Source organism: Oncorhynchus mykiss, chromosome Y (assembly GCF_013265735.2).
Source record: "Oncorhynchus mykiss isolate Arlee chromosome Y, USDA_OmykA_1.1, whole genome shotgun sequence".
NCBI classification, from domain to species: domain Eukaryota; kingdom Metazoa; phylum Chordata; class Actinopteri; order Salmoniformes; family Salmonidae; genus Oncorhynchus; species Oncorhynchus mykiss.
This window is the reverse complement of record NC_048593.1, coordinates 21,766,792-21,784,012: the sequence shown is the minus strand read 5'-3', so window position 1 is coordinate 21,784,012 and position 17,221 is coordinate 21,766,792. Positions and strand designations below refer to the sequence as shown.

The window sequence follows — 17,221 nt, the reverse complement described above, 5'->3', positions numbered from 1 at the left end:
TTTGACAAACAAATATCATTGTGGCAATTAAAATCTTACAGTAAAACTGTAAACATAACTTTAATCTCAAGAGAAGACCGATTTAATGTTAAAATTATCTTATCTTACTAAAATATTCCTGATCATATAGGCCTAGTGCATTAACACCCTCTTTATCTTGCATAACAGGCATACTCACCCTATCGTGTCTTTTCACCCATTTTCCTTCTCATGTGAACCACGCTGACAGCATGAAAGTGAAATGGCACAACACATGACAATGCCACAGAGAGTTCTACCTTTATCTAGTCACCACATTCCATGAAAGCAAAGCACAAAACTCAACTGTGCACAGATAATGCCATCAACAAGACATTTGTTTTCCCCAGCAACTCCATGGAACTTGGAACAAAACTAATGAGGCTATCAATGAATGACCTTTGACTTGAGAAATGGATGCTGGGCAGTGGATTTGAAACCACCAAACTGGTGATGGCCCACTAATATGCCTGAGGGTCTTCCAAAAGAACACATTGAAACATCATGACACTTATATTTATAGGAGACATTTTCATAGAGGTTTTTTATTTGGGATTTTAAAAGTAATTTCTTCCGACCCCAAAACAAAATTAAGCAAAAATATCACTCCGCCCAGGCCTGGGCTGGCCAGAGAGCGGGAGGTAGGCTTAGGCCCATTCTAGAGGGGAGATATACAGAGCCCACAGCCCAGATCCATGGTGCCTGGCTGGGGTAGACAGAGGCTGGGCCAGGAAGACCACATCAGCTGCCCTTCTGGACACAGGCAGGCAGGCTTGCAGGCCCAGGCTTAAATCAGCCTGCAGCTGCAGTGCTTTCCTCAGCATATTACATTTGGCTCCGTTCACCCCCTGACCAAGAACAACTTAGTGCAAAAATAAGAGTGTTTTCCCCCAACACAGGGTCAATGAGGAGATTGGGCTCGGGATCAGATTAATTGGCTGTGTGACAAGATAAAGCTTACTACACAATTTCTCACCTATTAAGTAGAGAACGCAGCAATCCTGAGGTATCATTAACCTACACCAGGCCTATACAGTACAACCCACACAGTCAACACATTCAAAGCCACGTGTAACTGACAGTAAACAGCCAACCACCCTAGTCTCTCACCTGTCAGTGTATCGCCTGGCAGGGTTGTTCAACAGCACGCCATGGGGGGAATGGGAGAATGGCGGCTGACGCAGCAGTCGGTGGCGGAGCGGCTTGCAGTGGCGGCACAGCGGGCAGTCGGGCTTGGATGCCAGTAGGGTGGCATCAATCTCCAGATGCTGCTCCATGGTGAAGAACTGCACGCCGTACACCTCCTCCTCCACGTCCAGCTTCAGCGTCAGCGGCGCATCACAGAACACGTTACTAGGACCCAACGAGAGGTTGTTTCCACTGACGGTCAGGAGCAGGATGTTGTGGATGGCGGGAAGGGCCATCTCCTCGGGGCTGAAGAAGGTGACCCACACGGTGAGGGAGTCGGGTACTAGTGGGTGGGGGAACTCCAGCTGGAGCATGCAACCCTGCAGGGGGCACTCAGACAGCCCCACAACCCACTGCTCGATGCCGGCGTTAGGGCTCCAGGTACGCACGCTGGGATCACATGCCTGCTCCACGTCTGGAGGTCCTAGGGGTCAAAAGGACAGGGACCCAGCAGATCAGACATAACTTATAATAATACATGTATTTATTTGATATAGCACTTTTCATTTTCTTTAAAAAACAAAATAAACAATTCAACAAAAACAAATGTAGGGATCTGGCAGTTATTGGGCGATGGTGTGTCACAGCTTTAGATGATAGGCAGTACAGTATCCTGTTGAGGAGGGAACATAGATGGTACAGCCAGCCAACTATAAAAGCAATACACAAGCAAAAGACACAACAAACACATACGACAAAAATAAATACACCAGAAAACAAAGGTTAAGTCATTGCATTTGCAAACATGAGCATCATGTGTGATTGTAGATAGGGAAGAGCTAGAGTATAGATGTGAGCATAGAGTGTGATTGTTTGAATGCGTTTGCAGGCAGGGAAGAGCTAGAGTATAGATGTGAGCATAGAGTGTGATTGTTTGAATGTGTTTGCAGGCAGGGAAGAGCTAGAGTATAGATGTGAGCATAGAGTGTGATTGTTTGAATGTGTTTGCAGGCAGGGAAGAGCTAGAGTATAGATGTGAGCATCATGTGTGATTGTTTGAATGTGTTTGCAGGCAGGGAAGAGCTAGAGTGTAGATGTGAGCATAGAGTGTGATTGTTTGAATGTGTTTGCAGGCAGGGAAGAGCTAGAGTGTAGATGTGAGCATAGAGTGTGATTGTTTGAATGTGTTTGCAGGCAGGGAAGAGCTAGAGTATAGATGTGAGCATCATGTGTGATTGTTTGAATGTGTTTGCAGGCAGGGAAGAGCTAGAGTATAGATGTGAGCATAGAGTGTGCTGTAGCTGAACCTCTAGTAGGGTGCTATGATGTGTATATGGGTGATTCTACAGAAGTGGTGTGAATTGCTGTCCCGCCCACAAGTCAGTCTCCAAATCTGGGACATTCATTCCCATCATCACATGTTCTAATTCAATCCAAAACAATCTTAAATTCATATAGCACAAAGTAATTTGCACTATTTGATAAATTCAATCAATCAACAAGTTTCCGATTCATACAATCAACACTGAACATTTTACAAAGAACAACAGAGATTATATTTCTCTAAATTCAATTGAAATATTTTGAAAATCAAGTTAAAAATCATGTTTGGACTATTTTGGTAATTTGGTATGCAAATAACATTTATTACGTGTATGTGTAATAGAAGGTTAATCAAAATGATCACTACTATGCATTCTTCTCCCTTAACCGCAACTCTTTCACTATGTTTCAGTAGTGACACATTTAGTGGGGTGGTAAGGAATTCAGGTAAATGTGTCAAAGGTGCAATACAAACAAAGTGTGTAAGTAGTATACAGATGTAGTAGCTTAATTTGATCACTATTTTGTTGCAAACTTGTAGTGTATTTGAGTTTAAACAATACTTATAATGGTTGTCATGTCCATGAATTATAATTCACCTAATAATTCACATTTCCTGTTGCTGCGGGATTATCCTACATCTGAGGACATTTATCCCCCGAAGAAGACATTTATCCACCTGGTCTTGCTGCTGCTCCAGTTTCAACTGTTCTGCCTGCGGCTATGGAACCCTGACATGTTCACTGGACGTGCTACCTTGTCCCGGACCTGCTGTTTTGGACTCTAACTCTGAATGATTGGCTATGAAAAGCCAACTGACATTTACTCCTGAGGTGCTGACCTGTTGCACCCTCGAATACCACAGTGATTATTATTATATGAACCTGCTGGTCATCTATGAACATTTGAACATCTTGGCCATGTTCTGTTATAATCTACACCTGGCACAGCCAGAAGAGGACTGGCCACCCCTCATAGCCTGGTTCCTCTCTAGGTTTCTTCCTAGGTTCCTGCCTTTCTAGGGAGTTTTTCCTAGCCACCGTGCTTCTACATCTGCATTGCTTGCTGTTTGAAGTTTTAGGCTGGGTTTCTGAACAGCACTTTGTTATACCGGCTAATGTAAAAAGGGCTTTATAAATACATTTGATTGATTGATTGATTATTGTTTGTTGGAAGATGTGTGCTGAAAGTTGGGGAGAAATAGGACACAATTTATACCACGTCTGTAGAAGAACGCATTTAGAACAGTGGTCTGGCTGACTACACATGGATGAGGTCAGTGAAGTATCAGGGCTGAATGAGCTGTTGACTTTTCTCAGCAATGGACTATATGCGGCAGACAGAGGACTGAGTTCATTGCCAGTAAAGCAGTGGAGGCAGCAGACTAGCTGCAGACTGAGGTGTGTTCCTACTGAGAGGGGCCCTGCACAGGGTTCTCACTTTAGCATATGTCATTACAACCCCAAACAGCGCCCCTCCAGCCATATTTGGAGTCCACAGATACCTTGTATTATCCAGAGTGACGTACACCAACATTCATCAAGTGCTTTGAGAAGCCAGCGCTGCAGACACTGTGTTCTCCCTGTTTTCCTTTTGTGCACTTCCAAACTGGCAAACAACAAAACCCATTTGCTAACCTCATTTCTGGGCACTGCACAGAATTCCAGTGTTTAATCAAGTGATCACCGAATTCGGTTTCCAGGCCACATTATCTTAACACATGTATTGTAAGCGTCTGTGTGGCCAGAATAGAGGTAACTTTGAAAAAAGGACAGAAAAGAAACTGAGGAACTGAGATGCACTTACAGTTTGTACCCAGCCCCCCTCTCTCTCTCTCTCTCTCCCTCTCCCTCTCCCTCTCCCTCTCCCTCTCCCTCTCCCTCTCTCTCTCTCTCTCTCTCTCTCTCTCTCTCTCTCTCTCTCTCATTCTGTGGTGAGTTTTTCATTTACATTTTGAGGAAAGGAGTTTTAGCCACTGACAATGTGTTGTAATGTCAGCTGTTATGGTGGGCTGTCCTCCTGCTTTGGAACTCCTGCTACGGATGCCAGAGGTTAGAGATTTACGATGAGACAGGATAGACATGTATAAAGATTATATGAATCCTTGGCAAGACCCAAGTCTGTTTTTCAACAATGTAGAATTACCAGTACAGTAATTTTAAGTATTACAGATTTGATCTTTCAAATCCAACTAAAACAGCACCTGCAATGACTTCTCATCTGAATTTTTCATTAAGGTTAAATCTACTCGCTGGTATATAAACAGCTCTGAAGCGTTTGACCTAGCCTTGCCTCCCAGGCTGCTGAAAGGCCCCAAGGGTGATCAGACAATCCAAACCTGGCCTTTGAATAAGAGGCCTTGCTTTCTCACTTGATTAGCTAATCCCACCGGGGTATTAGCCTGTCTAGGAGAGCTCTCGTTGTAGGAAAGGGGGAAAGAGACATTGGGCGGAATTCCAGCTTAATTGCAGTAGGGTTGAATGTGGAGCACTGTGTCTGTGTGCCAGGGCCCTTCGGCATTATGTGGGAATCAGACGGTGTAGAGTCGTGGAGCGCTGGGAAAAGGGGACTGGAATTGACTGGGATACGGATGGATAAACATAGAGGGATATGTCCGGGCACGCACTCTGCTTTCTAAGAAAAGGGCCTGCCTCTCCTTCGTGTGTCACACTCTCGATAGCACACACACAACAGACTGACTGACTTGCACTGAGGTAACCGTTGTCCTCCACTTTAATGGCCACAGCCACCCATTTTTGCAAACATCAATTCATACCATGACCCCTAATTAGAGGGCATGAGAGTAACCACAATGGAAATATGTCTTGCTCACTTGTATTTTGTCCCTTGACAGCCATACGGTGTCAATTAATCAATCAAGCGATCCCGCATAGCAGTCAATCTTCAAGAACTTCCTCTAGTCCAGTGTTGGGTTCCCGAGTGACGCAGCGGTCTAAGGCATCACTGCAGACCCTGGTTCGATCCCGGGCTGTATCACAACCAGCCGGGATCGGGTGTCCCATAGGGCGATTGGCCCAGCGTCGTCCTGGTTAGGGTTTGGCCGGTGTAGGCCATCATTGTAAAGAAGAATTTGTTCTTAACTGACTTCCGTAGTTAAACAAAGGGTTAAATACAACACAAAAAAATACATCGAAATAGTCTTGATGGCCAAAAAATGTCAGTCAGTCATTTATTCCATCTCTCTGCATATGATATCTGCAGTGTAAACAGTTGGTGAGGGATGGAGGACGTGGTGAGGGAGGGAGAGTGATGGGGAAAGCAGAAGGTCTAAAGGAGAGGAGGTGACACTGACAGTCCAGCTCCTCTCTTCTCCCTCGCCTGGGGACTTTCCACATATTTCCTTCAGCACACATCCACTGTGCCTCTCCTTCTATTCCAGATCAAACCTCGTTGGCCTCCACTCAACATCCCAATGTAAAAAAATAAATAAACTTGTCCTGGTGTGCGGATGCTTTTATATAGTGCAACTCTGGAACACCTTAAAGGGATACTTTGGTATTTGGCATGCTAGCAGATACCCATAGACTTCCAGTCGTTGCCGTAACGCTAGTTAGTATTGGCTTGCGTAACTACTGTACCTATAACTTCCTTCATACTACACACAGATACATAAAAATGGTTCATCTGACTCTGGGGAAGTAGATACATGTCCTCGTTGCCAAAATCACAAAGTATCACTTTAAGGCAGTATCGCTTAAGATCAGGTAGCGCACTCCAGGATTGACATTCTCCAGAATAAGTGAGTGTGCAGTACGTGCATGGCTGCGCATATCCAATAGCCCTCCATCCACAAATCATTATCTCATGACCATCATAAAGTGCTAGTTGAGATGAAGCAGGGGAAGCTGCTCTTTCTCTTTAGGTACTTTGTGTCTGAACTCTGTGACCCTGAGTCCCTGCAGTGTGCAGCCCTGGCAGCAATGGAGCAGAGACCAATGAATGTAACCCCTGTTCTCCCAGACAGACAGTGAGAGCACACACACACCAAATATTCACACACAAACACATGGTATCACGTAATGCAGCGAGGCTTGACACTGCCCCGCCTTCAAAGGAGGGCGATGCTAATGAAAGCATGGCCCGACATCTGGGCCAGAGTCAGACAGGAACACTTTAGCGATGCACGGCTCAGTGCAGCAGCACATACACACACAAATACACGCACAAATACACACACAAATACACACACAAATACACACACAAATACACGCACAAATACACACACAAATACACACACAAATACACACACAAATACACACACAAATACACGCACAAATACACGCACAAATACACACACAAATACACGCACAAATACACGCACAAATACACGCACAAATACACACACAAATACACACACAAATACACGCACAAATACACGCGCAAATACACGCACAAATACACACACAAATACACGCACAAATACACACACAAATACACACACAAATACACGCACAAATACACAAACAAATACACACACAAATACACACACAAATACACACACAAATACACGAACAAATACACACACAAATACACACACAAATACACGCACAAATACACGAACAAATACACACACAAATACACACACAAATACACGCACAAATACACACACACACACACGCACACACACACACACACACACACACACACACACACACACACACACACACACACACACACAAACCCACAGTGCCATTCATACCCTTGACTTATTATACATTTTGAATAAACCTGAATAAAATGTATACAAATTCACCACAATGTTTCACACACAATACCCCATAATGACAAAGTAAAACATGTTTTAAGAAATTTTAGCAAATTCATAAAATGACAAAGATATCTCATTTACATAGGTGTTCATTCTCCTGGGTCAATACACGTTAGAATCACCTTTGGCAGCAATTGCAACTGTGAGTCTTTCTAGGTAAGTTTCTAAGAGCTTTGCACACATGGATTGTATAATATTTGCACATATATATTTTTTATTCTTCAAGCTCTTTCAAGTTGTTTGTTGATCATTGCTACACAGCCATTTTCAAGATTTTCAAGACAATTTAAGTTAAAACTGCAACTAGGCCACTCAGGAACATTCAATGTCCTCTTGCTAAGCAACTCCAATATATATTTGGCCTTGTGTTTTAGGTTCTTGTCCTGCTGAAAGGTGAATTTGTCTCGTAGTGTCTGTTGGAAAACAGACTGAACTAGGTTTTTTTTTTTTCAGTTTTACTTTAGTGCCTTATTACAAACAGGATGCATGTTTTGGAATATTTATTTTCTGCACAGCTGGGGTTCCTAAACCTTTTTGGCCCACGATCCCAATTTGTTATCTTAAAGGTTTTGCGACCCCAACCATGTGAAAAAAAATGATGTAGGCCTAATTAACAGCCAATGATTATTTGGAGCTATGGCAGTCAATTTAAAAAAACATTCTAACAGTACTTCTGATTGTCTTCTCAACTCACTATCACATACTTTTACTGTGGGGCTATGACAGTCAATAGCAAATTAGTTTAACATAATGTATATTATCTCACCACCACTAATGAGATGGGTGTGCTTGAAGCATGTCGTGTCGGAGGTTCTCAAAGTCTGTGGGCGTGGTTGACAGTGTGCACCTCATCTCTGCTGTCACATCCAACCTGGCTTGATATTTGGCTTTAAGACAGCACCGAATCCAGCTTCACACAGATGTGAGCGGGCGAAGGATACCATGAGTTTTATGGTGCTTTCAAGACAACTGGGAACTCAGAAAATACGAGTTCAAATCATGACTTCAGTGATCTTCAGGTCGGAAAGTCAGACCTCTAGAAAGTGGCCAGAGTTCCCGAGTTGGATGACCGTTCAATACAATTTTTCCCAGTCTGATCTCTTTTTTTCCCAAGTTCCCAGTTGTCATGAACGCAATGAAGTCGGATGTTGGAGATTTCCAAATTCCCAGTTATGGTATTCCCTTTGTGTCAGGAACCAAAACTCCTCCATCGTGTTTTCTGCAGCATTCGGTCACATGACAGCTCAATCAGCTGTTCGATTTCACTTACTGGAATGTCAACTGGACCAGGATCACAGTCAAACGGATTGGGAAGTAGGTCCCAAAGTGTTCTTCCACGTGTTGGAGGTGAGCAGTCATCACTCGTGTGGGACACTTACTGATGCTGTTTTCGTTAGAAACATGCACAGCCGAGGGAAAGGTGCATGGTTCGCTTTTGAAAGACTCTCTCTCCAATAAGAGTTCTTTCCTCTGAATTCACTGATTCGGTCACTCATCTGAGGAATGTTTTTGTATTTCCCCTGCATGCTTGAGTTCAGTTCGTTCAGTTTCCCAAATACATTACAAAGAAAGTCAACTAAGTCTGTTTTTCTTTACATCCATTGTTAATGACAACAGTTCCTCTCTCAATGCTCTGATCTCCAACTAGTTTTGCAAACAGGTGTGTGCCCAGTGGATGTGGTTAAATGTAGTTTACAATCGAAGTTACCTGCTGCAGTATATCTCAGTTCTGTGTTCAGCTCTTTTGCCACCACTTGCTCTCCGTGTATCATACAATGCGTCCATAATGGCAGAGGGAGACACATTCATAACTAGAGTGCAGAGGCCTGCCCACTATAGATTGAGCCCCAACTGTACAAAAGCCCACCATTTAATCCCATGGAATCTGTTTTTCGTCAATATAGCCACGCAGGACACTGAACATCCCCTGTGCCGTTTCATGCTCGGGAAATGTGAGACAGAACAATATGTCCTCATTAATAGCATCCCCCTCATGTATAGCAAACATAAGTCAATGCATGTGCATCTCTGCCCTCACAGCAAACGTCCATTTGGAGAGCATAAACTGGGGAAATTTTGAGTCGTTCAGTCTTGTTTGTTAGCGATAGGATATATTCTTCCTTTAACAGTGTTATCTGAAAAACAGCTTTTATCTCAAGGCCATCAGACTGTTAAATAGCCATCACTAGCACAGAGAGGCAGCTGCCAACATAAACAGACTTGAAATCATTGGCCACTTTAATAAATGGAATACTAGTCACTGTCTTGTATTACTCATCTCATATGTATATACTGTATTCTATACTATCTACTGTATCTTAGCCTATTCCGCAAGGACATTGCCCATCCATATATTTATATACTTTTAATTCCATTACTTTACTTAGATTTGTGAGTATCAGGTATTTGTTGTGAAATTGATAGATATTACTTGTTAAATATTGCGTATGTGTATGTGACCAATAACATTGGATTTGATTTGATTTGAACGATTCAAGTCCAACAGTCAAGAGCAGCTCATGATCTAAGTACGCTCTCTAGTATAATTTAATATTTAAAGTCATCACTGGCCTCATGGTGTAATCCCTGAGCAGTTTCCTTCCTTGTATCTTTGTTGTGACTGGGTGTATTGATCCACCATCCAAAGTGTAAATAATAACTTTACCATGCTCAAAGGGGTATTTAATGTCGGCTTTTTAAAAATGTTTTGCCATCCCCCAATAGATGCCCTTATTTCCGAGGCGAGGATCATCTCCCTGGTCTTTGTGATTGAATCTGTGTTTGAAATGTACTGCTTGACTGAGGAATATTACAGATAATGTGGGGCACAAAGATGAGGCAGTCATTCAAAAAGCATGTTAAACACTATTATTGTACACAGAGTGAGTCCATGCAACTTATTATGTGACTTGTTAAGCACATTTTTACTGCTGAACATATTTAGGATTGTCATAACAAAGAATTTGAATATTTATAACTCAAGTTATTTCAGCTTTTAAAATTTGATGAATTTCTAAATATTTCTAAAAACATAATTCCATTATGGGGTATTGTGTGTAGGCCAGTGATACATTTTAAAGTCAGGCTGTAACACAATAAAATGTGGAAAAAGTCAAGTGGTGTGAATACTTTTTGAAGGCACTGTATACTTTACATGTGTGCACACACATCCCAGGTCTTTCACGTACATACACACATTCTCCTGGTTCCAACCAGCTGCAAAATCCTCCTCATGAACCACATGCAATTCACTTAAGTATCTTGGGTGGTTTCCACATGGTTTCTTCGCTCAATTTTTTCATCCTCTTCCCCCAGCCATATTTCTTGTGGGTCTAGAGCAGTAAAGATTTACTAGGGGTGCTCCAGCTCTCTCTCTGACCACGACAGGGTTTCCTGTGGTGTGAGGACACAAGCCACGGGACTGACAGGTGTCAGGCGTGTTACACACACACACACACACGCACAAACGCACACATGTACGCCTGTACATGCCCATTCACACACACATGCCTGGACATGCCCACCATCCCTTGCAAACACGCACACACACACACCAGTGGAGGCTGGTTGGAGGACCTATGGGAAGACAGGCTCATTGCAATGGCTGGAATGGAATAAATGGAACGGTATAAAACACATCAAACATATGGAAGACACATGTTTGACTCCGTTCCATTTATTCCATTCCAGACATTACTATTTAGCCCATCCTTAAATAGCTCCTCTCACCAGCCTCCACTGACACACACCAATACTTCAACCACACATACACACACTAATGGTATTGGCATTATGCTTGCTTGCATCGTCGGGATGTCTGTGGGTGACAGTTACTTGACTGCCATAAGCTGTCACTTCTGCAGAGACAATGCGCTCACACACACAACAACACCACACACACAAAGCCAGCTGTTAGGAGCCTGTGATGGACTAGCATCGGCGTGTAAACAGGGGAGTGGAATTCTGCTGCTTGCTAACATGGAGAGCTCCCAATCGGGAAATCAGAGAGAGGTTTATACACAGCACAGCGGACAAGCCCAGACATGCCTCTCACACACACTGTAGCCTGTGTGGAGCAAGGACTTTGCAAACAGACACACGCACAGAAACGTGTGCAAGCGCGCACAAGCACGCACACACACACACACCGTTCTAGCGCCCGTCTGATCCCGAGCCCAATGAGTCACTGGGCTCATTATTAGCCATGTGCTGTCGGACACCTGCCAAGCTGATCAGATCTCACTGGATTCTACAGTCTCTCGCTCTGACCCTGAAAGACTGCAGCATTTTATAATGAGTTCACAATAACAATGGAATAACTTTGAAGCTTGGGGAACTGCCATCGTGGCATCTCTATCAACATACCAGTAGGGGTCATTTATTCCTTATCAGTTGATTTCTTATCAGAGGACCTAGGAGAGAGTTTTAAGACCTCTGTATCTCTATATCTAGACTAGATTGAATAGACTGATCTAGTACTGCTCTAGTCGTAATAGCTGTTAGCTGTGAATTTAACTTCCACTAGACTTGGTATGTGATAATAATGGCAGATTTACTGACACACAGATACACACACTGAAATACACACTGAAACACACTCTGAACAATGCTTACTACTGCAGCTGCCAGAACCAGCTAGCGGTCAGAGGTACACAGCTGTGCAGACTATTTATAAAGGCCAAATTCCACCTCCCTAAAATCCACTGCATGAGCTGGGGGAGAGAGGGGGAGAAAAATACATCCTATTTTGGGAATGCTGCTGATTGTAGCATTAGCTGTCCTCAATTTCCCTGATAACAAATGGGGAAAATTACATTACATACATGATCCGAGAAGAGCTCTCCCCAGTTCCCACCATGCCTGTCGCTGTGAGCCCACGTTTGGGATTTCTGGGATACGGAATCTCCATTCCCTTATGAATGCAGGCTCAACTTTCACTCCCTCTGCATCTCTCAGCTCGTGTCAAGGGCTGTGACTCAGATGAATAATTTGCATCTTTGGGGCTCGACTCTGCGACCATATGATTAGCATGTTTGAGAGTTGACTCAGAAGCCAAATAAAGCAAGATACTGGCTTAGAGTGAATAGTGAGATTTGATAATGTGGGGAAGATACTATCAGCGAGAGAAATGAGGGGAGGGGTGATTTGACAGAAGGAAGATTCATAGGAGGAAGAAGTTCAGGTGTGTTATTGACAGGGTGGGGTTACATTGACAATGTGTGTGAGGTGTGGGAGGTGGGTGGGTTGATGGGCATGTCTTATAAGGCAGGGTGGGTGGTACACAGTAGCTACTGTATGTGCTGTATGTTCTGGGGTAGGATGGTTAGAATCCAGGCGAGTAAATGTAAATGAAGTGAGTAAGGAGAAGTACACAGAGATGTGAAGTTTACAGAGGTTTTAGTGATGAATGGAGGACGTAAATGAGGTCGGTAAGTTGTTTTGGCCTGGGTGAGACAGAGATGAGAGCCAGTGGGCTACAGTAGGCCCTGAGTTTGTCCAGTCAGTCAGAGAAACAGACAGACAGACATGTGTGGTAATAAATAACCCAGGATATAGTGGTCTTACCTTCTACCAGCTCTCACAGTCTCATGTCAGAATTAGACATTCATCCATGTTTGTCAAACGTCAAATTTTGAAGTTATTGCAAATGTCAAATTTCTAAGTGTTTAAAGTTAAGTTAAGGCATTAACCACACATTTTTAAGGTTAGGATTAAGTTCAGGCATTATATCCAAATTCTTACGGTTAGGCATCAACTCCGAATGGTTAAGGTAAGGGTTAAGGTTTGGGATAGGCTTAAAACAAAAATACACAAAATAATGTATATCGCTGGATTTGAACGGGCAACCTTTGGAATCAGAGGCATATGCTTACACCCATCCGTCATCCCTGTCCACAATGCCCTATCAAAACCAAAACCTACTTGAAGGTAACAGCGCTCACTGTTGCCCCTAGTGGCCGGTTCCAACGTCATCTTCTGAAGTCCTCAGACATGGATGGACATTGAATACTGACTTGTATCACGGGTGACCTGGCTGCTTACCTTCGGCCTCGCGGGGGCTCCAGTGTCCAGAGGGGGCGCAGGGTCGGGGGGACGAGGAGTTGGATGCGTACTGCATCAGTACCCGGCCCTCTGTGCATTTATCACACACTGATCCCACTTCTCTAGGAAACCAACAGACAGGCACACCAACCAACTTAGATACAGTTTATATGGAAACACACTTACTTAGATACAGTTTATATGGAAACAAACTCAGATACAGTCCAATTGGACTGGCCCTCATTTAAATACAGACATGCAGGTACTACTCACTTAGATACAGTCAAAATAGAGAGGTGTTAATCTAGATGTGATCCAAACAGACAGTCAACCCATTTATCCAAAATATCTCCAGGTCCTTTGCAGAGTGGAGGTCAATGCAAAAATATCCCCATTGTGCAGCCTGCCCCATTCGTCCAGCTAATTTCACCTGTCGTAGAAGTGGCCGGAAATAGGCGGGAACCACTCCAGGGTAATGGCGGCATGCTCTTGCTCCACCACTTGGGGTGCCATGGGCACAGGGGGTGGCTTGGGATCGGGCTGCCACGTCTGGTAGATCAGGTCCAGGTAGCAGTGCATCCGGGCAACTTGATTGGAGGTGAAAGAGTTCGTACAGTCGTCATCTACGTGGAAGAGATCAGATCAGAAAGTTTAATATGATGGTTTGTAGATTATGTATTCACGTAAACTAAGGTTAAAGGTTAAAGGTTGAATTAACCAATAGGGCAAGGTTAGGGAAGCCATTAGAAGTAATGTACATGTATACATACAGTCTGGTATATACATAGTCTGTAGCAATGTTATTAAGAGAAGAGATATTCTTAAAGTCTCTACAGGTCCATGACCTGAACATACATTAGAATATATTGAGTGTGTTTTTCCAATGCAATGTCCTTGCTACATTCCACACCTGCCAAGGCACACATACTCAGGGTCAGCATACTGTATGGTTGGACATTCCTACAGATGTAGAATTTTAATTTGAGACAGTTTGCTACAGCAGGAAAATAATCCTGCAGCAACAGGAAATGTGAATTATTATGTGGATAATAGGGGTTGATACATTTCTGAAATTTCAAAGTGGAAATAACAAACTTCAGAATACTTTTAAAACCTCAAATAAACTACAAGTTGTACATTTGCTGCATTGCAGGGAAGTTCTCCTGCAACAGGGTGATAAAATTCAGACCCTACATCTGTTTGTGCTCTGTGTTTATTTCTGATTGTAAGTTATCCCTAGTTACCACAGCCACAAAGTTATATATCGTAAAAAATCATAAAAACAAAAAATAGGTTTTTGGTCTTCATTTAATGTTAGGGGTTAGGCATAAGGTTAACAGTTTGGTTAAGGTTAGGTTCAAAATCAGATTTTAAGAAGAGAAATTGTAGAAATAAGCGAGGTTGAGCGATAATTTTGACTTTGTGGCTGTGGTAACTAGTGACAACCCTGAGTAAGGGAGTGGAGAGTGTGATGGGTTTTTTGACGATCTAGACATGTTTGTATGGCGTGTGTGTGTGTGTGTGTGTGTGTGTGTGTGTGTGTGTGTGTGTGTGTGTGTGTGTGTGCGTGTTTGTGCATGCGTACATCATGTGTGTGTGCCTGTTTATCTGTGTCATAAAGTGTGCACTTGTTTGTATGTGTGGTTATGAATGTGTGTGTATGTGCATCAGTATGTGTGCGTGTGTGTGCGTGCATGTGTGTGTTTCTGTGCTTGTATGTGAGCAGTGCAATCTCACCTGCGTAGCTCATGTAGTTGTTGTACGGTGTGTTTGTGAAGTGACGACGCCCACAGGTGTCGTTGCCAGGCTCAGGGTCTCTGCAGTGCTTGTACTTGGGCGTGGGGTTAGTGTCTTCACACAGATCTCCTGTCTCCAAAGAGGGCTCAGTCTCCAGACATGCATCGTTACAGGACTCAATCTCTGAGATCCCCCGGAACACGTGGTACAGCCCGAGACTGTGGCCGATCTCATGGATCATGGTGTGGTTGTGACCAAATGTGCCGTAGAAGGAGGGATTCAGAACAATGCCACCTACAAATGGAGAGCAGACACAGACAAACACCTATTCACACTAGAAAGTACTGGAAGCTGGAGTGGGATTGAGACAATGCATTATTCATCGACCCACACAGCTTCATTATCACCTTCCTCCCTGTCAGAGCGGAGGTAGAGAGACTGCAATTACTCCCAATCAACAATGTGAGGCTGTTGAGCAGGAGGAGTGTGTGTGTGTGTGTGTGTGTGTGTGTGTGTGTGTGTGTGTGTGTGTGTGTGTGTGTGTGTGCATGCGTGTGCGTGCGTGTGTGTGTCTTTACCCAAATGTGTTAATGCTTCTTTGTCCCACGGCCAAGTAGCGACTCCAGCCAGGTCTTCATCAGACGAGTTGGCAAAGAAGACGTTCAGGTGAGTGGAGCCATCCAGATTCAGGATCTCTTTCAGCTCCTTTACATCCAAATAGGCTCTGGAGACCAGAGAGATAGACAGAAAGAGAGAGATACTTAAACAATATACTGTAGTTCCTAGGAATGAGAGCCAGTTCATTTCTCAAATACTTCAGATTTACAATGGGCCCTGGAGCAAAGTTATTTCCTATTTCTGAAGAAGAATTTGAACATTTCTGACAACAATAGACCCTTAAGAAAAGAGGCAGCTAGATCATTCTGGGAGCTGAGACAGGCTTCTGATCAGATTGAAACAGAATTTATATAGGTAGTCTAGAGCCCACCTTGAGCAGGTCTGATTGAGATGTGTTTACCGTGCTTGGCTAATACTATGCAAGAGGTGGACATGGAATGTCATATGAGAACACATAATCCACCCCATGAAACTGTCAGTCCCCCTTCCCTCTGCCCATGTCAAAAACCCTTATTCAATAATCAAGCTCTTGGTCTTGGCAAATCCTATTGACAAGATCAGTGAAGTCTTAAAGGAGAAAGTAATACGTTGCAAATATGAGTTTCTTCAGTTCATAGTTGTCAGCTGTTTTTGTGAACACAAGGGCAACTGGAGGTGAACTAGAAAAACATTGCTCTCTGATATATCATCACGAATCAGAATGACAAACATGCAGTAGAACAAGTTGCATTTCATGTTTTGACCCTTATTTCACCCATGTTTGAGTTCCTTGTTTGTAAGAATCACAAAATATACACCTTCTATAATGTCTGGTTCTAAACCATGGCATTATAGGCGACCAGCCAAAGAGAAAACCATTTATATCTACAGGGGGAGACGATGGCAGAAAATTGACCTGCTATATTTTATGTAATTATATGAACGATTAATTTGAAAGAGTCCTAGCTGCTTCACATGGCTAGTAAAGCAAGTCTGGAGGGGACCCTGAACAGCTTATACCCCCAAGCCATAAGACTGCTAAATAGTTAGATAAATAGTTAACCAATACCTACCAGGACTATCTGTAGTGACCCTTTTTGCACAAACTCTTTTGACTCATCAAATACGCTGCTGCTACTATTTACTATCTATCCTGTTGCCTAGTCACTTTATCCCTATCTATATGTACACATCTACCTCAATTACCTCGTACCCCTGCACATCAACTCTGTACTGGTATCCCATGTATATAGGCAAGTTATCATTACTCATTGTGTATTTATTCCTTGTGTAATTATTTATCTATTATTTATCCGCATTGTTGGGAAGGACACATAAGTAAGCATTTTACTGTTACTCTACACCTGTTGTTTAACGACGCATGTGACAAATTTGATTTGCAAAGCGAAGAAGAGGAGAGGAGGTCTCAGAATCAGGGAGAGAATCCATGAGCGGGGAAGGAGGGCAACGGAGCACGAGGGCGAAGCGGGCAGCCATAAACGTGAACAATAAACGTGACAAATGAGGACATCGTAAAAGGAAGAAGAAGAAGAAAAAGAGCCTGGAAACAGTTGCAGTAAAAACCAT

The 17,221-nt window shown here is 43.2% G+C and overlaps 1 protein-coding gene across 3 annotated transcripts in view; it reads right to left on the bottom strand.

Annotated features, from left to right (window-relative positions):
• pappaa (pregnancy-associated plasma protein A, pappalysin 1a) overlaps positions 1-17,221 on the bottom strand; it is a 125,792-nt gene that overhangs the window by 91,059 nt on the left and 17,512 nt on the right. For all 3 annotated transcript variants that reach the window (XM_036967895.1, XM_036967896.1, XM_036967897.1), the window contains exons 3-7: positions 15,616-15,761; positions 15,038-15,331; positions 13,731-13,923; positions 13,301-13,422; positions 1,129-1,630 (exon numbers count right to left, since the gene is read on the bottom strand). In XM_036967895.1, coding sequence (XP_036823790.1) covers positions 1,129-1,630; positions 13,301-13,422; positions 13,731-13,923; positions 15,038-15,331; positions 15,616-15,761 — 1,257 coding nt within the window. The remainder of the gene's footprint in view (positions 1-1,128; positions 1,631-13,300; positions 13,423-13,730; positions 13,924-15,037; positions 15,332-15,615; positions 15,762-17,221) is intronic.